At 44.2% G+C, this 26600-nt stretch overlaps 1 protein-coding gene across 3 annotated transcripts in view; it reads right to left on the bottom strand.

Annotated features, from left to right (window-relative positions):
• Positions 1-1724: 1724 nt before the first annotated feature.
• Positions 1725-26600, bottom strand: part of LOC124796259 (UDP-N-acetylglucosamine transferase subunit ALG13 homolog) — a 34907-nt gene continuing 10031 nt past the window's right edge. For 2 of the 3 annotated variants that reach the window (XM_047260364.1, XM_047260367.1), the window contains exon 2: positions 1725-2443. In XM_047260364.1, coding sequence (XP_047116320.1) covers positions 2012-2443 — 432 coding nt within the window. In that variant the 3' untranslated portion in view covers positions 1725-2011. Of the gene's footprint in view, positions 2444-10356; positions 10497-26600 lie in introns of those variants that run through there. The other variant, XM_047260366.1, reaches the window with a different exon arrangement.

Genomic DNA, 26600 nt, shown 5'->3' with positions numbered 1-26600 from the left:
TGTTGCAGTGTCTGTGTGTTTATGGGTTGCATTTTTTCATATGGCTTGTCAAGCCAATGGCAGCACAGCATCTCTTGCCGCAATTGTCACAAGTATATCTGGCTGCTGAGGCAGGAGCAGTGGTAGCATCGCGAAGCTTTTTCTGCCTTAATCTGTCTAACAAGCCTTCATCATGCTTCGACATTCCAGATGACATATCATCACGCCACTCTGGTCTCATGCTAGCCCGTGCCTCCCATCTGTTTGTGTCGATTCCAAAGCTCTCCATATCTCGTTTACAGGAGTCCTTGAACCTCAATACAGGATGTCCTACAGGTCTCTTGGCTACAGAGATCTCTCCAAGCATCACCTCACGTGGTAATCTGTCAGGACCCATACGGTGGACGTGTCCCATCTAGCGGAGTAGTCTCTGCTTCAAGATAGCTGAAATACTGTTGCAGTTAGTTTTAGATAGCACTGCTTCGTTGATCGCTCGGTTCTTCCACGTTACTCCAAGGATGGATCTCAGGCACCACATGTGGAAATCATTAAGGCGACGTTCTTGTTTGGCATAGGTAGTCCATGTTTCCGATGCATACAAAAGGATGCTGAGGACGCACGTTTGATATACACGAATTTTGGTGGTCAAAGAGAGTTTGTTGTTTGGAAAAATGTGTAGGGAGTTTGCCAAAAGGTGTCGCAGCTCTTCCAATGCGAGCATCAATTTCCTTGTCAACAGACGTTTGATTCTATAGTAGATCCAAGATAGTAGAAGTTATCTACGACTTGCAGAGTAGTGCCATCTAGTGTGATATTCGGCTTTGTGTTAGCACCCTGAACCATAATTACGGTCTTACTGCTGTTTACACTCATCGAGAATAGGTGGCATGCGTGACTAAATCTTGCTACTAGCTCTTGCAGCTCTTCTGTGGAATTCACAACAATGCAGCATCATCAGCATACAGTAGTTCACGAGCGACTATCTCGTAGCGCTTTGTCTTACTCTTTAGAAGACTGACACTGAAAAGCCTTCCATCTTTCCTAGTATGCAGATGTACTCCAACATTGCAATTCTCGAAAGCCACTTGGAGCAGACCCGAGAAGAAAATTCCAAAAGGTGTAGGTGCCAACACACAGCCTTGTCTTACGCCACAGTTCATAATGAATGGTTTAGATGTACTGCCATCTAAGATATAATGTTACAATAATACAAGCTGAATGCAGCACTGATAACATGCAAACCATTGAAGGGCAGTATTACAACATAAGCTGAATGACAGGACTGGCACGACTCCACAGAATCACAATGGCACTAGGAGCTGTGCAGTAGGCCTTCAGGTGGAGTGCACATCATGACCATGCACATAACTTGTAAATAGTGGACCAAAGTGTATGTTTCTTAATGAAAAAGGATCATCTTTGTGCGGTATCTCATCCCTGAAACATGCTGTACATGTGTATGTTAACAGATAAACAACACGGAGTTTAGTGGAGTTTATGGGTTTTTATTCATTTTGTGTTTTCTTTTAGAGATCTCTGGGTGGTGAAGTGGAGATATGCAATTTGGGGCTAGTGCCAGATACAATGTAAAACCAGAAGGTGGGCAGAAAGCAATGTCCAGAAGGTTTGTCGTCAATCACAGGGGAAAAGAACATTAACAAATATCATGGCAACTATTTTTTTATTACAGCAGAATTAAGTTTTTGTATAATTACATGAATGTATTACATGAGAGGAGATTGATGTATTTTACTAATATTATATTTATTCAGTGTATTACATTTATTCAAAACATTAAGTATGAATGTTTTTATATTATTTTGACATTAATAAAATTCATAATATTCTATAAAAAATGTCACTGGTGATTATTATATTTAACATTTTGTGGAATGTAACTTGATCATTTTTTATACACTGTGTATGTCTCAATTCTAACACCAATATTGTTCCTTTACCTGGTACACCTTCATGAATCCCAATGCTTCATTGAGATTAACTCCCTGAGGCAGTGCTGAAATACTCCAGAACTCTATGTTTCATTATTATACTCATTAAAACCAAATACACTATTAAGGTATGTTGCAAAAATACCAGCATTTCCATGAGGAAAAGGTTTTAACTTTTCTAAGTTCATATTTTCTAACACACTTTTCAGATTTTCACATGTGCTGTAATATAAATGTTCATCAGCATATAGCTGTTTTGCAAGTTCAAGTTGATGATTACCCATCAGCTGTTGATTTATAACCACTACAAGTGGCTTACCAGCTTCAAGTATCTCAAGACAGCTACCAGCTCCAGCATGACTTATAACTAAATCTGCATTCATTATATCTGCAAGCAAACTATCCCTAAACCGAAAATACTCAACAGAAATTCCTTCTTGAGTGCTGATGTTTGAAACCATAGCTCCATTTCCAATCTGAATGCACATATCAGTGTAACCTCTTGACCTGAGAACCTGAAAAGGCAATGACATCAATATGAACACTAGCGTATTTGTCACATCTGTTAATACTCTTTTTCTGGATGAATGAGAGAAAACTGTGATTGAAGAAATGTCTAATTATAGGTGCTTTTTTTATAGGCTGGCATATTTATTTTTTATGTTGTGTAATTCCATTAAACAAGGACAAATGTAAAGTAAGTAATTACCCTCCAAGATAAAATTTATCTTTCCTTGTTTCTTTTTTTAATTACTCCGGCAGGATGGGTCAAAGACCACCATATTGTAAAAATTATTTTCATAATCAGATATGCACGTGTGCAACATAAAAAGCTTGACACAAAATAATTCATTTCTTTGTGGAAAGTTAACTGATGGAATATTTTATCAGCCTTCATTCCAATTTCCTATTCCCACAATTTTCTTCTCTGAATACTTTGTCAGTTTTAAGATGCAATGTTATTGCTTTGCAATGTGAGAAAGTGATATGATACGTTAATCATTTGAAACTGTATCTAACACTGCTTGAAACATAAGAATTTTAGTACACACAGCAAAGGAAGCAAAAAGTAATAAAAAGAAATGTTAACTGAGGAAAGTTTCGAGGTCTCTCTCTAAGAACTATTAGGAAATCTCCGGCAGGAGTACTTGATATGAGCAAAGCAAGAAAGAAGAAACAAACCAGAACAGCCAAAGAAAGGAAAAAAATAGCATTCAGCATCTGATTTACGAATTTATTACACAACACATTCTTGAACTGGTCACAAATGGGGAAAGCAACTGGCCGGGCTCTTTTCAAAGAATCAATCTGGCATTCAACCTAAATGGCGGAACCACAGGAGCCCAGACATGAGAGGCTAGTTGGGATATAAACTCGGTTCCTTCTCGGAACGGGAGTACAGTGTGTTTTGCCTTCCCTATTTTGCTTAGTCCAGACATCCAAAGAGAACTTGAGGATACACTATCAGTTGTAATATAACAAGCAAAGTTGGTCTGTCATAATACATTACTCACAGATATGCAACATATTTTAGCTAGAAATGATAGATGGGTACTCATATATTTCTTGAAAAAATACAAATTTTATTAGAATCACAAAAGAAAGTTTTAAAACTCAATGAATACAGGGAAACGGAAACAAGAAGTTAAACATTTGAAGTAATGTACAAGTACAAACATAAGGTGTTTAATAGAAGATGAAAATGGTCTACCAATAATTAAAACTCTATACAATATGTTTCACAACAAATGTGTAATAATGTGGAATTGATAAAGCTGGCCACTGTGAACAGGAAACGTAATTAGAAGGGGTCAAAAAGTATTGTCTCCTACTTTATGATGTGGTGTCGATAGGTCGTATCGACCACGATTAACACCACCTTTGGACACTTACTGTTCTGCCGAGCCTCCATGTTAGTTTTTTGAGTTCCGTTCTGTATCGCAAGCTGTGTACACATATATGACTTAATGCGAAATATATCTCTATGTGGAATTTAATGGGGATAGTTATTGCATTCAACTGATAATCGTATCCCGTTCCCATACTGGTGACCCCGAAGTTTCTACGTCTTCCGTGCCGGGTGTTGTAAATCAACAGGTTATGTGCACGATGCCATGGCAACCTCACCCAATGCTTTGCTCGGAGATTTGGAAGCACAACAATGATCGCCAGACATCTTCATTCCTTCGCCAATGACCAGTTCTACATTAATTCATAGTGATTCGTGATCTCCAGCCACGTTAACTTCAAACTTTGTCACTTGACAACGGTAGAGTGCTACGCCACTAACACAGACAATGGACTCGGGTTTCGTGTCATGGACTGTGCTCGCCAACATGTGAAGTGTGAAGTGAATAATATTCAGAACTGTGTACCTACTGACCGATCTTATAACGCTCAAAGTGATCTACATTCGCACACATACTTTGACTCTCAGCGGACCGCAATAACAGTTACTGTCGTGCCATGTGCAGCACCGCCATTATTGCAAAATGCACCTGGCCACTATCAACCGTGAACTGTTCCGGTTTTGCCTGATTGGCAAACTAATCAAGAACATTTTAGTGCACACAATTCTCCATGCTCACTTAAGAAGAACTTTGGTCATAAGAGTTACCAACCCCCCCCCCCCCCCCCGCACTCGCAGGGGGTCCCGGTTTTGGTCGCTCAGCTGCTCGCCTCTCCCACAGCACAGCCTGAGTCTGCCAGCCGGCCTTCCACATTATGTCTGGGGTGGGTCAATTCAATTCAGTACCTGTAATCTCCGGTCCAGTTTACAGGACCCCCGCACATATTGTGCAACTGCTCGTTCCCACGGTACTGAACGTGCCAGCCGCGTGGCGTTTTCACGACACGTCAAGGACAATGCAGCCCGCTGTTGCTATGGACGTGCTTGCCGGTAACACACCTACACCTACTGTGCCAGTCTGCTGTATGGCCTCTCCTACCACGGACCAGCCAGTTTACCAAGGGACACCGAAGCCGCCTTCGTCCCCTCCCCCTTGTCGTCTGCCGAAGCTGCCTCCTGTATATGAGGACAACCCTGTATCATGGTTTGCGCTTGTTGAGCATCTTTACAAGTTCCATCATGTGTCTGACGACAACTGTAAATTCCTGTGTCTCGTCATGCACCTCCATGATCACTCAGACTTAATTTGCGATCTACTCCTCTTGCCACCACCTCCACCAAAGTACGAGTTCACGAAGAAAACGATCGTGGACTGACTCGCCTGCTCACAACAAGAATTAATCATCAAGATCTTGTACAAGGAACACCTGAGGGACTGAACTCCATCACAACTCTGATGCTGCCTTCGGTTGCTCGTGAGTGGGCATACAATGCCGGACGTCACACTGTGGGCGGTATGGTCCACCAAATTGCCTACCGATCTAAGATTCACCTGCTACTGCACTCCTTTGAGTCAATCGGCTCTTGAATCTGCATCGCAGACCAGCTGTATGCATTGCTACGTCAACACCAATCAGCTCACCACTCACCACTGGTTGGCACAACTGCTCCTGTTTACCGGCCGTCTGCTGGCAGAGGCAGATCTCACTCCACATCCACGCTTTCTACACCACCTGGCAGTATCCGCTCATTCTCTCCACCGTCTGAACATTCCAGGATCGCCCACGCACCATATGTGCTGGTATACATGCCAGAACAAGTCAATGAGGATAAGCCTCCTCCTCCTCCTCCTCCTCCTCCTCCACCACCACCACCACCACCACCACCACCACCACCACCACCACCACCACCACCACATCTGGCTCATCCGTACTGCTGATACCACGAGGTTTTTGACGATAATGCTAAGAAGTGTCAGTTACCTTGCCAGCACCCAAGCCGACTGCAGGACCTCACAGGCATTCCCATACACTGCACTCCGTCCACTCGTCCGCCTGGTCGAGCGGTCGTTTATACGTGACTGGCATTTCATCATGGCTCATTTTCCTAGTCGACACTGGTGCATACGTCAATGGCTCCCCCCGTATTTTCATCGACAAGGTCACTTCTGCAAGTTGTCAATGCATCAACATTGCAAATCTCAGGCGCTGTCAAAGTTATGGTGCACCTATCTCCTCCTCTGTGTTTTCCATGGACTTTCTACATTGCTGACATCAATGAACCAATTCTCGGCATGGATTTTTTGTCCCATTACAAACTCTCTCCAAACGTGGTTCAGGGCTCGGTGCTACAACATCCCACTCACCCTCAGATACTGTGCTGCTGCCCTTATGTTCCACGCTCTGTTTCTCTCACGACATGTGAGTCAGTACGCAAGTGCTCCACCCTCGCGGGTGACATTGTGACTTGCGTCACGAACCTACTGTCAGAATACGACTCGGCGGCACAACTCTGCCGGGAAAACGACGGGCTAAAACAACGAATAGCACAAATTTACAACAAGTTCAGTGTGGCTCGTACCTCGCTGCTGAAACTGCAGTCCACAGTGCCACCACCTAACCTTATTTCTCTAGCTGACAACAGCTCGGACACTCAGCAGGGTAGTCCAAAAACATTAATTGCGTGTGACAATTCGTGTCCGGTAGACACCGCACACCCGATGTGCTCACCATGTTCAGTTCCATGTGTTTCAAACAGTGCTTCTAATGGCAGTTGCACGCACGATACGCCCACCACGCAGGCAGCTGCCCCGCGTGTTAATAAACATCCCCCCCTCTCTCACGCGCCTACCACGTGACTCAGCAGCCATCGCTGTTTCCCGCTCGACGCCCACACCGGTTACTCAAGCTCTCTTGCCCGCGCTGGTTACTCAAGCCAAGGCTGACAACAGACAGTCGCTGCGTGTCCCGACCCGCTCCGTGCTGTGCGCAGCCGACCTCTCCAAACAATCACACGCCATGCTCACGTAATAGGCATGTGACTTTCGAGCTGCTTTTTCCCACCCTTGCTAACGGTTACGCCTCGTCACACCCCACTCATCCAAAAACTTCACCTCAGGACGTTACTTAGTCTCATGTGCAGTTCTCAGTTTCTTCCGTCACTGACGGAACAACACAAAAGATAATTACCACTGCTGGCCCTCCTATTAGGCACAGGGTTAGATGCCTCAACCCCATTAAGTTGCGTGCGGCCCGGCATCAAATTAACAAACTTTTGGAAGCAGGTATTCTACAACCGTCGGACAGCAACTGGTCTTCACCAGTTCACCTCACTCCCAAACATGACGATTCTTTTCGACTGTGTGATTACGGTAATTAACTTATTGTACCGTCATAGACAACTACCCCTTGCTGAACATAAACGATTTCACTCATATGTTATGGGCCACAATTTTCAGTGTGATTGACTGTAAACATGCCTATCACCAGATTCCCGTAGCGCCGGAAGACATTCCAAAGACAGCTATTATCGCGCCGCTCGGTTTGTTCCAATACAACTTCATGCCGTTCAGCCTGAAAAATGCGGCACAAACATGGCAAAGTTTCATCGAGTCAATCTTACGACAGTTCGAGTTTTGCTTGGCATATGGATGACATACTCATTTTTAACAACTCGGCTGAGGAACATGAAAATTATTTATACAAGGTCCTCCAGACCTTGAACTCCAATAGCGTCGAGGTCAACAAGGGCAAATTCCAATTGTGCCAGTCCTCTGTCACATTTTTGGGTTACACCATCTCCACAGATGCCTCCCAAATCCTGGGTGCAGGCCATCACGTCACTGCCGCTCCTGCTACTTACAAAGCACTCCGACGTTTCTTGGGTACAATAAATTACTACTGTCGGCATCTGTCTTCTGCCGCTGCCGTGCAGGCCCCACTGACAGACTTGCTGTTGGGCAAACAGACTTAAGGCCTTAAACCAGTTCACTGGACTGAACCTATGCTGGAGGCCTTCAAGGCTCTAAAACCTTCCTTATCTCACGCCGTGACACTTGTCCATCCCGACCTGTCGGCCGAGTTGTTCATCAGTACGGACGCCAGCAACATCGCGGTGGGGGCAGTACTACAGCAACGCAAGGGCGACACAGTTTCTTCCCTTCATTTCTTCTCTAAAAAACTGTCTACAGCTCAGAAGAAATATTCCGCTTTTGATACATAACTTCTGGCGGTCTATGAAGCCGTCAAACACTTTTGCCTGACGTCGAGGGCCGCTCTTTCTTCATCCTCATCGATCACAAACCACTAGCAGACGCTTTCTGCAACCCTCCCGAGGGCCCAACCCCTCGGTGTTTCTGCCACTTTGATTTAGTCTCTCAATTGACAACAGACGTTTGCTACATCAAAGGCACAGAAAAAATCCCCGCAGATTTTTTTCTCGCGGATCAATACTGTCTCGCGTATCATCGACTTATCCAACCTTGCTGCTCTCCAGGCCTCCAACGAGGAATCTCAAGCTCTCCTCACGGATCTTCAAACATCTCTTTTGTTTACCAAAGCCAAGTTCCCTGGTGTTTTGGACGAGGTGTGGTGCGATTCTTCTACCAGCATCCTGCGGCCGTTGCTCCCGCCCACATTGCACCGGCAAGCCTTCGATGCCGTGCATAACCTCGCTCACCATGGCGTCTGCATCACTACATGGCTCGTACCTGAGCGCTTCGTTTGGAAAAATATTAAACAGGACTGTCAGATCTGAGCATGCAGCTGCATCCCCTGTCAACGCAACAAAATCGGCTGTCACACCACCCCTTCACTAGGCAAGTTCGACATTCCACAAGGACAATTTCGTCATGTACATATCGACCTTATCAGTTCACTACCACTGTTGGAGAGCCACAGATATCTTCTCTCCACAATTGACTGCATGTCTCGCTGGGTGGAAGCTGTTCCTTTACCCAACATCACCGCTGAAACTGTGGGCAAGAGTTTCATCTCCTCATAGATTTCCAGGTTTGATTGCTCGAACACCATCACCACCGACCAAGGTCGGCAGTTTGAGTCTGCCCTGTTCACCATTTTATGTAACATCTGCGGCATTAAAAAAATTCATACAACAGCCCACCACCCGCAAAGCAACGGGTTAGTTGAACGGTGGCACCACACCCTCAAAACTGCCCTCAGGTACCATGACTGCCTTTGGTCTGAGGCGCTTCCATGGGTGCTACTCGGTCTTCGTTCAACCTTTAAACTAGACTTACTGGGAACTATCTCTGAATTCGTTTTCGGGGAGAACCCTGTCCTACAAGGGGAACTTATCCTGCTTCAAGCACCTGAGGATTTTCCCCTCTCCCCAGATTTCATTATTCACATGCGCACTCACTTCAAACATGCACGGCTACACCCGCCTATCAGTCATTCCCTGCTGGATACTTACATGCCTCCGGAGGGGCGAGATGACGTTCGACATTATGGTTAAAGATAGTCCGCAGAACGTTTCAGTACACAGGCTCAAGCCTGCTTTTGAGGACTCTGATGCCCCTCTGTCATCTCAGTTGGACCCTCCTGATGACTTTTCCACCACCTGAAGATGCTTTGTCTCATCCCACGGCACTGTTTTCTGGAACCCATAATTGGTCATCGCCATTCGCAGGTTTTCCAGGCAAATTGCCATCCACCCCATGTGTGGGTTACGCCGCCACGTCACTGTCTGCAGAGACTCGCTCTCCCACATTCAACCTGTGCTGCAAAGTGCCACCAAACTGGGTGGACGACGTGGCGATCGTCACCTACGACGCCAATGTGCTCGTGCTCCTAACAGACACTTCGGCCTCGCCCACCAATGGGCAGTTAAATGTCAGTGTAGTGCATAGCTTGTCCCTCCTCCGCGAGTGCGACCCATCAGAAATTCGTGCGTTTATCTCCTCGGACGGCTCGATCTGCATTTGGGGTGGACGTACCTGCACCTGCCGTTCCAAACGCCTCCTCTCGGGCTAGCCGATGCATCGTCCGCCCCCGCTGGTTGACTGACTACGAGGTGGACCTGCCACCAACTACTCCACCTCTGCCTTGACCAAGATGGAAATGCCGGTCGTGCGCCTGCCGTCTCGCCCGACTACTACCGACGCTGATGCCCACATGACCTCCATTCAAGCCTCACAGGTGGTACTCGTACTGTGGGGGCTGTGTGGCATCGATAGGTCGTATCGACCACGATTAACACCATCTCTGGAATCTTACTGCTCTGCTGAGCCTTCATGTTAGTTTTTGAGTTCTGTTCTGTATTGCAAGTTGTGTAGACATATATGACTTACCGCGAAATATATCTCTGTGGAATTTAATGGGGATAGTTATTGCATTCAACTGATAATTGTATCCCGTTCCCATAATGTCTTAACAAATTATGAAACAAAACACATTTTACAAAATGGACAACACTGATGTATGGTTAGAAATAAAATGTAATATTAGAATTGTTCATGGCAGATTGTGACAATCTTTTGAATCTGTATATACTTGCAAGTTTGTGCTCAGTGAGTACCAAAATTGTTAAGCCCATAACGGCACATGGAAAATATCTCACCAGTCTTTTAAACCACTGCGAGATACTTGTTATTTCAAACTGCAGGTAATCACAGCCAAATTGCCACATTTTGAATGAAATGATCCACAATGGCTGTTAAATACTTTTATTTAAAGGTCACAGTAGGTTTCTCATCAATCGAAAATGCAACCTCAGGTGACCTGTACAAAAATTAACAAAGAAAAAATCTGATCTGTACAAAAATTAATAAAGAAAAAAAATTGCCCAAAGAATCCTTAACCATGGTCTCAAGCATAAAGGGATATTGAAGCATAGTATTGTATAACAATACTTGAAAAGTATTCACGGAGTTTCTATTTAACAACTCATAGCAAAAAGTAACTGCCTTAGAACCACTAAACATTGTTCACATCAAGTTACGAACACACAGCACGTTAAGAGATGGGAATTAATGAGCTTCCATTGAAGATTGGGACAGGAGATAGAATCTAGATGTGAAATAGTATGCTGAATGGGGTCATGTAGATTTGCAGAGAAATGAGAGTCAAAAATGTATCACTAGGAAGGAAGAGAATACAAACATGTATTACACTGACATATTACAGGTTTCCCTGAAAATTGCCAAGGAAATAAATTGGAAAGATTGAAATACACACACACACACACACACACACACACACACACACACACACACACACACAGGGCTGCACTACAATCTGCTCTGTTAGTGCAACCTTTATTTTGTATTCAACAACTCACAACCAAACTGTCACCTTCAAGCATGACTTGAAACCTGTGCTGTTACAGATAAGTCTGCCACCACAACCAAGGTTTCGAGAAAGACAATATCACACTTTAAACTGAATAATGTTCAGAAGAAATAAAATACGTTACCAGGAACCAGACTACTCTGAAAACTTATAAAACAAATTAGAGAGATGAACAGATAGTAGAAGAAACAATAATTAAAAAAGAATGAGAGTTGCAAGCCAACATTTATGAGTTGCAAGCTAACTGCATCAATTAAATTGTTATAATGGTAGTAGTGATAGTAATATCATTTAGCAAGCTACTCAAATAAGCAAAATTCTCCACTTTTTAAATTTTTGTCAGAAGCATTAGATATTTAAAAAAAAACAGCACAAGTTATGGGAAAAGAACAGAAAAGTACACATATAGTACCCACAAGACGTGATGCAATCAACGGAATAAGGCAAGTAATTATGCACAAAATAGAACAGATTAGAAACTTCCTGTCTGATTATAATTGTGTTATGGACCAGGAAGTGAACATGGGAACCTTGTCTTTCATGGTAAGTGCCCTACCGACTATATGTGATTCATAACCTGTTCTTCCCCCCATGAACCATGGACCTTGCCGTTGGTGGGGAGGCTTGCGTGCCTCAGCGATACAGATAGCCGTACTGTAGGTGCAACCACAACGGAGGGGTATCTGTTGAGAGGCCAGACAAACGTGTGGTTCCTGAAGAGGGGCAGCAGCCTTTTCAGTAGTTGCAAGGGCAACAGTCTGGATGATTGACCGATCTGGCCTTGTAACAATAACCAAAACGGCCTTGCTGTGCTGGTACTGCGAACGGCTGAAAGCAAGGGGAAACTACAGCCGTAATTTTTCCCGAGGGCATGCAGCTTTACTGTATGATTACATGATGATGGCTTCCTCTTGGGTAAAATATTCCGGAGGTAAAATAGTCCCCCATTCGGATCTCCGGGCGGGGACTACTGAAGAGGATGTCGTTATCAGGAGAAAGAAAACTGGCGTTCTACGGATCGGAGCTTGGAATGTCAGATCCCTTAATCGGGCTGGTAGGTTAGAAAATTTAAAAAGGGAAATGGATAGGTTGAAGTTAGATATAGTGGGAATTAGTGAAGTTCGGTGGCAGGAGGAACAAGACTTCTGGTCAGGTGACTACAGGGCTATAAACACAAAATCAAATAGGGGTAATGCAGGAGTAGGTTTAATAATGAATAGGAAAATAGGAATGTGGGTAAGCTACTACAAACAGCATAGTGAACGCATTATTGTGGCCAAGATAGATACGAAGCCCACGCCTACTACAGTAGTACAAGTTTATATGCCAACTAGCTCTGCAGATGACGAAGAAATTGAAGAAATGTATGATGAAATAAAAGAAATTATTCAGATTGTGAAGGGAGACGAAAATTTAATAGTCATGAGTGACTGGAATTCGAGTGTAGGAAAAGGGAGAGAAGGAAACATAGTAGGTGAATATGGATTGGGGGACAGAAATGAAAGAGGAAGCCGCCTGGTCGAATTTTGCACAGAGCACAACATAATCATAACTAACACTTGGTTTAACAATCATGAAAGAAGGTTGTATACATGGAAGGACCCTGGGATACTAAAAGGTATCAGATAGATTATATAATGGTAAGACAGAGATTTAGGAACCAGGTTTTAAATTGTAAGACATTTCCAGGGGCAGATGTGGACTCTGACCACAATCTATTGGTTATGACCTGTAGATTAAAACTGAAGAAACTGCAAAAAGGTGGGAATTTAAGGAGATGGGACATGAATAAACTAAAAGAACCAGAAGTTGTACAGAGATTCAGGGAGAGCATAAGGGAGCAATTGACAGGAATGGGGGAAATAAATACAGTAGAAGAAGAATGGGTAGCTTTGAGGGATGAAGTAGTGAAGGCAGCAGAGGATCAAGTAGGTAAAAAGACGAGGGCTAGTAGAAATCCTTGGGTAACAGAAGAAATATTGAATTTAATTGATGAAAGGAGAAAATATAAAAATGCAGTAAGTGAAACAGGCAAAATGGAATACAAACGTCTCAAAAATGAGATCGACAGGAAGTGCAAAATGGCTAAGCAGGGATGGTTTGAGGACAAATGTAAGGATGTAGAGGCCTATCTCACTAGGGGTAAGATAGATACCGCCTACAGGAAAATTAAAGAGACCTTTGGAGATAAGAGAACGACTTGTATGAATATCAAGAGCTCAGATGGAAACCCAGTTCTAAGCAAAGAAGGGAAAGCAGAAAGGTGGAAGGAGTATATAGAGGGTCTATACAAGGGCGATGTACTTGAGGACAATATTATGGAAATGGAAGAGGATGTAGATGAAGATGAAATGGGAGATATGATACTGCGTGAAGAGTTTGACAGAGCACTGAAAGACCTGAGTCGAAACAAGGTGCCGGGAGTAGACAGCATTCCATTAGAACTACTGATGGCCTTGGGAGACCCAGTCCTGACAAAACTCTTCCATCTGGTGAGCAAGATGTATGAGACAGGCGAACTACCCTCAGACTTCAAGAAGAATATAATAATTCCAATCCCAAAGAAAGCAGGTGTTGACAAATGTGAAAATTACCGAACTATCAGCTGCAAAATACTAACACGAATTCTTTACAGACAAATGGAAAAACTAGTAGAAGTCAACCTCGGGGAAGATCAGTTTGGATTCCGTAGAAACACTGGAACACGTGAGGCAATACTGACCTTACGACTTATCTTAGAAGAAAGATTAAGGAAAGGCAAACCTACGTTTCTAGCATTTGTAGACTTAGAGAAAGCTTTTGACAATGTTGACTGGAATACTCTCTTTCAAATTCTGAAGGTGGCAGGGGTAAAATACAGGGAGCGAAAGGCTATTTACAATTTGTACAGAAACCAGATGGCAGTTATAAGAGTCGAGGGGTATGAAAGGGAAGCAGTGGTTGGGAAGGGAGCGAGACAGGGTTGTAGCCTCTCCCCGATGTTGTTCAATCTGTATATTGAGCAAGCAGTAAAGGAAACAAAAGAAAAATTCGGAGTAGGTATTAAAATTCATAGAGAAGAAATAAAAACTTTGAGGTTCGCCGATGACATTGCAATTCTGTCAGAGACAGCAAAGGACTTGGAAGAGCAGTTGAATGGAATGGACAGTGTCTTGAAAGGAGGATATAAGATGAACATCAACAAAAGCAAAACAAGGATAATGGAATGTAGTCTAATTAAGTCGGGTGATGCTGAGGGAATTAGATTAGGAAATGAGGCACTTAAAGTAGTAAAGGAGTTTTGCTATTTGGGGAGCAAAATAACTGATGATGGTCGAAGTAGAGAGGATATAAAATGTAGGCTGGCAATGGCAAGGAAAGCGTTTCTGGAGAAGAGAAATTTGTTAACATCCAGTATTGATTTAAGTGTCAGGAAGTCATTTCTGAAAGTATTCGTATGGAGTGTAGCCATGTATGGAAGTGAAACATGGACGATAAATAGTTTGGACAAGAAGAGAATAGAAGCTTTCGAAATGTGGTGCTACAGAAGAATGCTGAAGATTAGATGGGTAGATCACATAACTAATGAGGAAGTATTGAATAGGATTGGGGAGAAGAGAAGTTTGTGGCACAACTTGACCAGAAGAAGGGATCGGTTGGTAGGACATGTTCTGAGGCATCAAGGGATCACCAATTTAGTATTGGAGGGCAGCGTGGAGGGTAAAAATCGTAGAGGGAGACCAAGAGATGAATACACTAAGCAGATTCAGAAGGATGTAGGTTGCAGTAGGTACTGGGAGATGAAAAAGCTTGCACAGGATAGAGTAGCATGGAGAGCTGCATCAAACCAGTCTCAGGACTGAAGACCACAACAACAACAACAACAACAACAACAACCTACTCTTGTGGCTTTACCTCCATTAGTACCTCTCTCATGCCTCTCAAACTTCGCAGAAGTTCTCCACAAACTTTACGCAACACTCCTGAAGAAAGTAATTTAATTGGATAGATAAAGAAATATACTCACCAAGAAGTGGCAGAACACACACATAAAAGAAGGTTGTAATTAGGCGATATTTGGGAGCCAGTGGCTGCTCCTGCAGGCATAAGGGTTAAAGGGGAAGGATGAGAGGTGAAGGAAAAGGACTTGAAAGGTGTAAGAAAAGGGGTAGATTTCAGAAAAGTCACCCAGAACTGCGGGTGAGGGGATGCTTACCGCATGGGTAAGTCTGGTAATCCCGTGCAGTCACCCCTGACCCGTGGTTCTGGGTGACTTTCCCTAAATCTACCCCTTCTCTTAAACCTTTCCAGTCCTTTTCTTTCACCCCTCTTCCTTCCCCTTCAGCGTTTCTGCCTGCAGGAGCCACTGGCTCCGAAAGCTTGCCTAATTACAACCTTCTTTTATGTGTGTGTCCTGCCGTCACTTGGTGAATAGATTTTTTAATCTATACAATTAAATTATTTTGTCAAAAACTGATTGTTTTCATCATTTTACTAACTCCTGAAGAAAGGATGTACCATATTTTATGGACTATAAGACGCACTTTTTTCTTTGAAAAATTGCCCCAAAATTCAGGTGCATCTTATACTCGAAATTAATATAAAAACGTCCAGTGTTAGATTTAAAATTCCCACCAGTCTTAAAAATCCATATATCTGACCTGTATCTACACTCCTGGAAATGGAAAAAAGAACACATTGACACCGGTGTGTCAGACCCACCATACTTGCTCAGGACACTGCGAGAGGGCTGTACAAGCAATGATCACACGCACGGCACAGCGGACACACCAGGAACCGCGGTGTTGGCCGTCGAATGGCGCTAGCTGCGCAGCATTTGTGCACCGCCGCCGTCAGTGTCAGCCAGTTTGCCGTGGCATACGGAGCTCCATCGCAGTCTTTAACACTGGTAGCATGCCGCGACAGCGTGGACGTGAACCGTATGTGCAGTTGACGGACTTTGAGCGAGGGCGTATAGTGGGCATGCGGGAGGCCGGGTGGACGTACCGCCGAATTGCTCAACATGTGGGGCGTGAGGTCTCCACAGTACATCGATGTTGTCGCCAGTGGTCGGCGGAAGGTGCACGTGCCCGTCGACCTGGGACCGGACCGCAGCGACGCACGGATGCACGCCAAGACCGTAGGATACTACGCAGTGCCGTAGGGGACCGCACCGCCACTTCCCAGCAAATTAGGGACACTGTTGCACCTGGGGTATTGGCGAGGACCATTCGCAACCGTGTCCATGAAGCTGGGCTACGGTCCCGCACACCGTTAGGCCGTCTTCCGCTCACGCCCCAACATCGTGCAGCCCGCCTCCAGTGGTGTCGCGACAGGCGTGAATGGAGGGACGAATGGAGACGTGTCGTCTTCAGCGATGAGAGTCGCTTCTGCCTTGGTGCCAATGATGGTCGTATGCGTGTTTGGCGCCGTGCAGGTGAGCGCCACAATCAGGACTGCATACGACCGAGGCACACAGGGCCAGCACCCGGCATCATGGTGTGGGGAGCAATCTCCTACACTGGCCGTACACCACTGGTGATCGTCGAGGGGACACTGAATAGTGCACGGTACATCCAAACCGTCATCGAACCCATCGTTCTACCATTCCTAGACCGGCAAGGGAACTTGCTGTTCCAACAGGACAATGCACGTTCGCATGTATCCCGTGCCACCCAACGTGCTCTAGAAGGTGTACGTCAACTACCCTGGCCAGCAAGATCTCCGGATCTCTCCCCCATTGAGCATGTTTGGGACTGGATGAAGCGTCGTCTCACGCGGTCTGCATGTCCAGCACGAACGCTGGTCCAACTGAGGCGCCAGGTGGAAATGGCATGGCAAGCCGTTCCACAGGACTACATCCAGCATCTCTACGATCGTCTCCATGGGAGAATAGCAGCCTGCATTGCTGCGAAAGGTGGATATACACTGTACTAGTGCCGACATTGTGCATGCTCTGTTGCCTGTGTCTATGTGCCTGTGGTTCTGTCAGTGTGATCATGTGATGTATCTGACCCCAGGAATGTGTCAATAAAGTTTCCCCTTCCTGGGACAATGAATTCACGGTGTTCTTATTTCAATTTCCAGGAGTGTATTTGCTTTATCTGGCAACATTGGATTTGACTGGCAGTAGCGGTGCACCAATGTGACAAACATGAGTTGGGGGGATTCACATGCTTGCTAACACTGTCTCCCTTCTGCCCCATCATCACAAACCCAGAACACTCTCTAGCCTATGACGTGTCGTTGTAGTCTTCGGTGCCAGTGAACTCGAATTTAAAGTTATCTGTGTTATCGGTAACAGTGCAGTATTTTTGTGAGCAGCTTGTTTCATAAGTGAAAAAAATAAAAGGTGTTCATATGATGCAGCTATAGGCTGAAAGTAATAGCATATGCAGAAGAACATGGAAACAAGAGTAGCTGAGTGGCATTTTGGCCCTCCATCAACAGGAAAGAGAAAAAAAAACACACACACACACACACACATTTGTGACTGGCAGGCTAGTAAAGAAAAACTGAAAAAATGAGGAAGATGAAATGTGCAAACAGAGAACTGAATACAAAACAGCCAAAAAATAGAAGAGGGTGATTTTCTACAATTTTAAAGGTCAGTGCAGCTTTATTAACTAAGAATTTCTGTAGTCTGGTTTTACAGTCTAACGATAAAAATGGTAAAAATGTTCTTTTTTTTAAAAAAAGCTTAAAAATTAACGCGAATCTTATAATCTGTGAAATATGGTAACACAGTAATGGCTTCATCAGCGCCTAGGGGATTTGAATTTTCACTATGCAATGTGTGCTCCCAGCAGTGCTGCTAAAACTGCAAAGAGTGCAGGAGAAATTATGTGAAGTTTGGAAGGTAGGAGAAAAGAACCTGCGCAAGCAAGGGTATGAGGACAGGAAGTTTCAAACCAGCACACACTCCACCACTTCTACATCCAATTAATGTGTGCCTGCCACTGTGAAGTCTACATGTGTGGACCTTCATTGTTGTCCACATTCTCTCACAGTGACTCATCTGACCCCAATTCTAGCGCAGTGTGTTTTGCAATCCAGACACGATACTTGGGCAGTGGCAGTGGTAGCATGTCAATACAGATCCAAAACACATGGCCACGTGTCTCATTCTATTTATCTCACAGTAATAGCAGAAATTACAGTTCCCTGCAAGGTATCTGGGAAATCCATACCCATGTTGCTTGACATGTCTGCTGGTAATCTGTACAGAAACACATCCTGGGTGCACTGCTCAGCTTCTTGGGCCATTACCTGATCAACTTCTATGCTCCCTGATTTGGTGTATGTCTTCTTATTGACTCAAAATATGGCCTGCATTAAGACAAGTAAACATGTGATTTTCAGAACATATTAGGCAGGGTAGTTTAGAATTACATAAGAAGTTGCTGACAAAGCTGTACTGGGTGCTGCAGTCAGTATAAGAATACACATGTTGGGCTGGCTGGATCACACCAGACAGTTTCACAAGTAAGATGGTTCATGGTATCCTCATTTACAAGATTTTCTTTGGATCTTGCTGTTACTGCCAGCAAAGCAGAAAGCACTGATGCCAAAGATTACATTGTTAGCAGCCCCTCACAAAAGTTGCAGAGCACTGCGACCTGGATCCACCTGTGGCCCATAAATGTGGCCATCAACCTACCCAAAAAAGGAAGATTTTGGTGCCTATCCGATGGAGTAGCATCAGTTGGGAATACTGAATGCTGCGATGGTAAAACAAATATAATAAATATGGTAAATATATCACAAAGATGCTATATATCATGACAGAGGATATAACTGGGTATGACTGGATATAATATATTAACAATTACAGATGGTACATGTTGTTTTGTATGCTTTCCAGAGGCTCTTGGATGCTAGACAGACGACGGCATGCAACCAATGCACTGAGTAACAAGTATTCCTGGCAATGGGAAACATGAGGGCTTTGGGCTGCTGCAGAATTGCAATGAGAAGACTTCCTAATAGTCAGGGAGGAGCACCATCACACTCTTCTTATTACTCTAGGAGAAAAAGTAATTACAATTGCGAACTAAGTAATATCTGAAGTCATTTCGTGATAAACAGCCACACAGTCTAGCCAGGACATTACAGTTAATACTGGATGTTCACCTATATGGCTTATCATCTATCTTTTGTATACATTATAAATTAAAGTCCCCTGCTATAGTTTCTGTCCATGTGTTTGGGCTAATCTTAGAAGCTACAATAGGGATCTTGCTATCATTTTCACTAGTAGATAGACTGATTCATGAGAAAGTTTTCATGCAGACATGCACACAAATGCTTGTGCCCATACATGGTGCCAGCTGTATGCACAATGTCAGGACCGCGCTTTGGCAGGTGGTTTGGGGTCGGGTGGGGGTTGTACAAAGTGCAGTGATTACAGGAGAAAAATGTGGGAGGCAGGAAGAGTGATTGGGAGTGAGTAATGGAGGCTGTCCATCTTCTGGTTAGGGATGTGAAAGAGTGGGGTAGCAGATGCACAGAACAGGTATGTGATGCGCGGGTGTCTGAGCTAATGGGAGTGTAGCATATAATGAAGGTGACACGGAGAGGTGAATTGAGAGGGCATTATAGGACAGAGGAAGGGGAAGCTGCCGGTATGGGGACCGTCGATTAATGGAGATTGAAGCCAAGATGAAGCCAGAAGTGAAGGATGTGCTGCAACAATAACTCCCATTGGCACAGTTCAGAAAAGCTGGTGGTGGACGAAAAATCCAAATCGTCCTGGTCATTAAGCAGCCATTGAAATCAAACAAGTTGCACTCAGTTGCACATTGTGTCACCAGACTTTTCTATTTAGTTCCTGCCCATAGTTTGGTGGCAGTCATTCATTCCGATGGAAACCTGGTTTGTTGTCACACCAACATAAAAAGATGTACAGTGACTGCAGTAAAGTTGATATATTACATGGCTACTATCACAGGAGGCCCAGCGTCTGATAGGGTAGGATAAGCCCGCAACAGGACTGGAGTAGGAGGTGCTGAATGTGTAGATTGAGCAAAACTTTCCAACGATTATTACCACCTAGTGGCTTCCTTCTGATTTGAAGCTCGTGCTGCCCACTCTTTGCTAATATTTTCTAATTTACATCTACTTTGTCTCTCCTGTGTTTTCCATCAGCACCTTGTCCTAAATTTTCCCTCTTACCTCTTGTGACACCCTATGGCATTGTTCGTGGCTGTCATGACTACATCACTCACTCTTCTACCTCTTCACTGTATCACAGTTATAACACTTTCCAGCAACTAAACATCACACTTCATCTCCTAATCCACCCACACTTCCTCAACACATTGCTCTCATCAGAATTTTACACCTTTTCTTTTTGTGTCCCACAATTGATGATAATTTACACGTGATCAATTGCCCTCATATCACAGAACCATCCTATTGCCCTCAGCAGAATTTCTTCTGCCCTTTTCACTCCCCAAACTCATACTCTGTTATCTATTTCCCATTAAAATCACATATCGCCTTCATTTGTCCATTTCCCCTGACATTCCTCATTTTCTTAGCACCACTCAACCCAAATGGACACCTGCTCCATCTAAGTGCATCAGCTCAGGAAAGTTCCTTATCCCTATCTAAAATTCGGTCCCATACCCTGTTCCTTAAATGCTGCTTACTTCACATATTCAGATTTCCACCAGTCCCTATCCCTCACAAACCTGATTCTATAGAAAAACATCGTCACGGCACAGGCATCCCAGAACCACCACTGTTCCTTCCGGAAGATACTGTTACTGTAGAATCCTAACTTGAAACCCTTGTTCTCAATACATAGAAGAGCATTCCAACCACCACCTCCATAAATTATCAACCCGTTGACATCCTACCTCTGTCTTGGAGAACAACTACCCATCAACACCCATTCCCTCACAATGATCCACCTCGTCAACCCTTCATACCACCCACACTCTACACAGCTGAACTTTTCAATTTGCCACACCCTCCAAAACTCCATCACGCCATAAGAATCCAGAACCCATACGAACCTGAATCACTGTTGTTAATCTTTCCACTGAAAACCTCAGCCCCTCAGAAGTTCCAGTCCTATCCAAAGGCCTCACGTTCAGCCACACACCCAAGTTTACCCATGTTGGACTTGTCACAGACCTTCTCTCCTTCTCCTGATCCCTGTAACGGAAACACTTCTTTTCCACCAATCCATCTGATCCTAGCCAACCTAATTCCAACAGTGAACCTTGCCTCTTCCAAGTTCATACCATCATCCAACCATGAACCTCCCTTCCTCCCATCCAATTACCCACAAGTCACCTTGCAGAAATTTCATGTCTTCAACTTGGCCTCACCATCCTTCCTCAGGTCCCTTCCTAAGAACACTAACCTTTCAGCACATGAAAGGATAGCAATACACAACCTCAAAACAGATCCTGAGCTAATTATCACCCCTGCAGACAAAGGCTCTACCGCTGTTGCAAAGAATTGCAGTGACTATCTGACAGAAGGCTTCCGGTAACTGTCTGACTCCACCACTGACAAACTCTGTTATAGTCATACCATCCCAGAAGTCCATCATAACCTCAAATCCCTACTGAAATCTGTAGGTCCATTTCCGAATCTCCTCCCCAGTCCATCTCCCTCCTCTACACAATATCCCACACACCCACCTCCTACACACCCTCAAAAATCCACAAACCCAACAGTCTTGGATGTCTCATCGTAGCTGGTTATTATGCTCCTACTGAAAAGAGTTTCTGTTCTTGTTGACCAACACCTCAACCAATTGCCTGAAATCTAGACTTTCACATCAATGACATGAACCACTGTTTTCATCAACTCTCCACCATCCCAACCCACTTACCTCCAGTAACCCTACTCTTCACTGTTGTCGTCATCTCCCCATACAGCAACATCCCACATGCCCATGGCCTTTCTGCTATTGAGCACTACCTCTCCCAATATCCTTCGAACCCAAAACCCAATATCTCATTTCTCATACATCTTACCAACTATATCCTCCAACACAACTACATCTACTTAGAGGTAAAGATATCTGAACAAATCCACATACAGCCACTGTCACCCACACGGCTACCTCCTATGTCAATCTTTTTATGGGCCATCTAGAGGAAATCTCCCTAGCCTCCCAAAGCCCCAAACTGCTAGTCTGGTTCACTGATGATATCTTCAGGATCTGGGCTCAGGGCCAAGACACCCTATCCTCATTCCTTCACAACCTCAACATCACCTCTACCATCTGCTTCACCTACTCCTCCTCCAAACAATGTGCCACCTTCCTGGATGTTGGCCTCCACCTGATGGCTCCATCCACATTTCTGTCCATACGAAATCCACTAACCACCAACAGTATCTGCATTTCGACAGCTGCCACTACAACCTCACTAGAAAACACTCCCTATACAACCTGGTCATCTGTGGATGGCTTTCTACAGTGATGGGAACTCTCTTGCTGAAAGTCTCACGATATCCTCCACCTGCCACCCCTCCCCTCCCCTTGCTAGCTAGCTGCACCTTCCTATTATTACCATACCTGACACAACCCCCATCCCACCTTAGTCCATCTGCCGAACTGCTCTCCTGGCATTGTCTGTCCAGCCAGCACCACCTCTTTCTGTGAAAGAAAGGATGTACTCCAAAAGCTAGCTAGTTGAAAATTGAAGCGTAAATATAGCATGCAGTCTTCGGAGGAATATAACATAACAGTCAAACTTTGGTTGCTACATAATTATTGGAAGTTAAATTGAAGCTAAAGCTAATATTCACCCAAAACATAAGAGTTCTGGCCACTTGCAATCCATTGGACATTTTGGTGTCTAGAGTTTGACCACTGTTAGGCTCATCATTGGTGTAAACTATATCGGAAGGACTGCCATGTATTGAAGTTGTCATAGTCACTGGTTACTTGTTTAGCCAGTCCTCAAACTTAAGACCCAGTGAGCTGAGCCGCAGCCTTGCAGTTTGCTCCAAGAGCCGGTCTTGTCATCAGCTTGTGTAGATGCATGCAGATAAATGCAGTATGACTGTGATACTAAATAAGTTGAGAAGAAGCCCAGAAAGGCAATCCCATTGCTAACTAGTCCACTTAGACTCCCAATGGGCTTTACTACGCCTTCTTTCATTTCACTGTTTGGTGAGAAACTTACTGAAGAAACACTAGTTTTATTTGAGAATCCCATTTGTATTTATTATGTCATGAGGAGCTAAATCATGTGAATTCTTTCAGTTAAAAAGTATCACTATTAACTACTGGCAAGGATTTAATAATAGCTTGACATGGCATGGGGGAGTATGAGAAAGATGTAGACTTTATTTATATCAGAGAATGTAGAAGTGGGTTGGACAGTGGTCCAAGAAGTGAAACAGTGTGCTGTGGATGCAATTCTAAGTGAATTACTAGCAGAGATGTTAAGGAAATTGCAACATGTTTTCCAGATATCCTGCAGGCAGCCGTAACTTCCACCATCACTCTGGCAGAAATAGAATCGCGACACATGGCCACATAATCGGACCCACAGTGATGTGCTACTATTGTCACTGGCCAAGTGATACATGACAGGACTGCAAAACACCAATGTGTGAGAACTGTTGTCCGTCGCGCCACCGAGAGCAAGAGAATGTGCAGAACAGCAATGGTCAGTGCACAGTAGACCACAACATGGCATGGGTGCGTTAAATGGATGCAGAAATGCTGGAACCTCCAGGCAGAATTTCTAGTAAATACAGCCACTAGTCAGCAGTGCACAGTGTCAGTGACAGGCAGCCTAACCATTAGGAAGATATTTTTAGTAGATACAGGAGCACATATTTCAGTTGTTAGTTACAGGTCCTTTGGGCTTGTCTGTATGTGTCCACCACAGTCTACATTAAGTGGAGTGGGTGGAAGTGTTGTAAATTCATAGGCATCAGGAAGGGTTACATTTACCTTGGCCACCGTAACTTGCAGCTTTTATGCAAGTACTTAATTTGGTAGGCAGTGGCTGCAATTCCATACTTGGGTTGGATTTACTGGCTTCAAATCCAGGTATAGTTGACTTAAAGCAGCATACTGTGGAGCTTGATGAGGGTTTTGTTCCTCATGATACCACAGCTGAGGATACCAAATTGATGCAACATGGTGCTGCCTTAACACCATCACTAAACTGCAATCATGATCACTCCAGCTCAACTTCTCTGATAAGATTCCAGAAGAAACTCCACAGATAATCAGGATGGATACTGGGATGAGTTGCCAACAGACACACTGTTTCTTGTGCAGTAACAAACTGAGTAGGGTACAACACTTGGTATGGCGCAGTATGTCGCACGCTCAGAAGCATAAACAATGTAGAGTATTTCCTGTCAGTATGGATAGTTTTGGAGAAATTGGAGCCTGCTTAGCTTGTGGGACACTGATTGCAAATTTGGCAGGTGCTAGACGAAGAGGAGATGGGGAATTAGATGCGTTTATAGGTTCCACACGTGGGGAAAGCTGCTGACAAAGTTGTTTTATGGGAAGTTAGGTCACATTTACTGTACAGAAGAAACAGGCAAAAATGACTTTGCTACTAGGAGATTATTCCATCCTAAAGGACCACTTCCAACAATACATGTTATCCAGCATCAGAGTTACAGGAAAGATGTACGGCCAGTTTACAGGAAGACATACTGTATTCTGAACCATCTTAAACCAGTAGTGAAGTAACGGGCAAATTGCTAGTTCCCAAATGGAATTACAGACATTACTTAGAGTCCATTACAGCATCTATAGTTACCACTCCTAAAAATAAACAAACACATAGCCGCTGATATACACCCATTCTCTTGAGTGAGAACGCATACACAGTTTAGTGCCGGAGAATGCGGGCCTCTCTGATCGACTGTTTCGCAACAATACGGGGGTCGTTTGTGCCCCAGCTCACGGCGCTGGATGCGCTGAAACGTTTTACGCATGCGCGGAACAAGCTTTGTCGACCAATCACAGCGCTCACTGGCACGTATGCGGCCCCAGGCATCATTAAATGTTAAACTTGCTTTGTCAGTGCCCTACCTATTTCATAAGTCGATTTTTGACCAGTTTATTACTTCTAACATGGATCGGTGGCTGAAGTCAGGATCATTGAAGAAGGTTGCAGTTTCTCCGTCGCCTTCACAACAAGGGAAGTTTCCAGTTGAAATGAATGAGGAGGACGACCAAAGGAAGACTTTACATACATTTGAACATTTTTCTTCGGAATCCACGAAAAACCACACACACACACACACACACACACACACACACACACACACACACACACACACACACACAGGCGCGCGCGCGCGCGCGCGCGACTGTTACGAAATATGCATGCTCCTTACACAACAGTAGCCAAACAGTGGAAGTGAACAGACCATAAGCGGCAGCTTGTCAACAGCGAACAGTTTGGACGCGACGTTGATTGCTCTTGGAGGAAGACAGCTCCATCGTGTGAAATTTCAATTACCAAGTAATTTTAATCAGGCTATAGTGTGTTGAACAAAGGGAGTAAATCCACTAGCAAGTGTCTGGATACAGCGGGAATTCTAATTGCATCGTTAATTTCAAGTTGTTTTCATTCATCGCTAAACCAAAGACTATTGATACTTCAGGGGAGGGGGAGTCATCGGGAACATGGCACTTGCATTATGAAGCTTTCAGTTCCCATGGGTTTCGCTCTGAAATTTAAAGTTACTGTGCTCTTGACTGACTAGGGGTCCGCCATGGATTTTCGACTGAAGAAGGGGTACGCCAGCTGAAAAGGTTGGGAAGCCCTGCTATAGAGCAATATCAATATCACCATATGGCCTTCAATACTAATGAGCACGGTGTTCAACCCAGTTAGCAAAGAACAGGGAACCAGTGATCATAAGGCCATTATACAATCACTGAAAACAACTGTAAATAGGAATGTCAAGGAAGGTAGAAAGACATCATTGCTAAGTAAGTGCCACCAGAAAAGGACTTCAGATTACCTGAGAAGTCAACACGAAACATTCTTCTCTGAGACGGAAAATGCCGAGTATAAATGGACAATGTCCAAAAGTATTGTACAATATGCCTTAGACAGGTATCTGCAGAGCAAAGTTGTAAGGGAGGGGAAGGACCTCCTGTGGATGAACCAGTATGTTAGAAATCTGCCCCAGAAGCAAAGACAGCTTCACTGCTGATTTTTAAATGAAATCAAAGCCTCACAGACAAATAAAAACTCCATGAGGCCAATATTAGCACAAGGAGACCTACAGGTGAAGCATTCCAAGAATTCGAAAGTAAAATATTGACAAAAAATGCTATGAAGTGTTTGTCTTACGCTAAATCAATAAACAAATCAAAGCCATGGGTCCAGACACCCTGTGACCGTAGTGGCACTGAAACGGAGGGTGAGCGAAACAAGGCCAAAATACCAACTTCCTTTTTCGAAAATTTTTTCACCGAGGAATACAGTACTGGTCTTGCAGTTCTTCCTTGAAATAGTCACATAAAAATTGCAATGACATATCAGAATAAATTTCTGTGGGATATAAAAGAAA

This window comes from Schistocerca piceifrons, chromosome 4 (genome assembly GCF_021461385.2).
Source record: "Schistocerca piceifrons isolate TAMUIC-IGC-003096 chromosome 4, iqSchPice1.1, whole genome shotgun sequence".
Taxonomy (NCBI): Eukaryota; Metazoa; Arthropoda; class Insecta; order Orthoptera; family Acrididae; genus Schistocerca; species Schistocerca piceifrons.
Note: the sequence above shows the minus strand (reverse complement) of the source record. Positions and strands in the feature narration are given on the sequence as shown.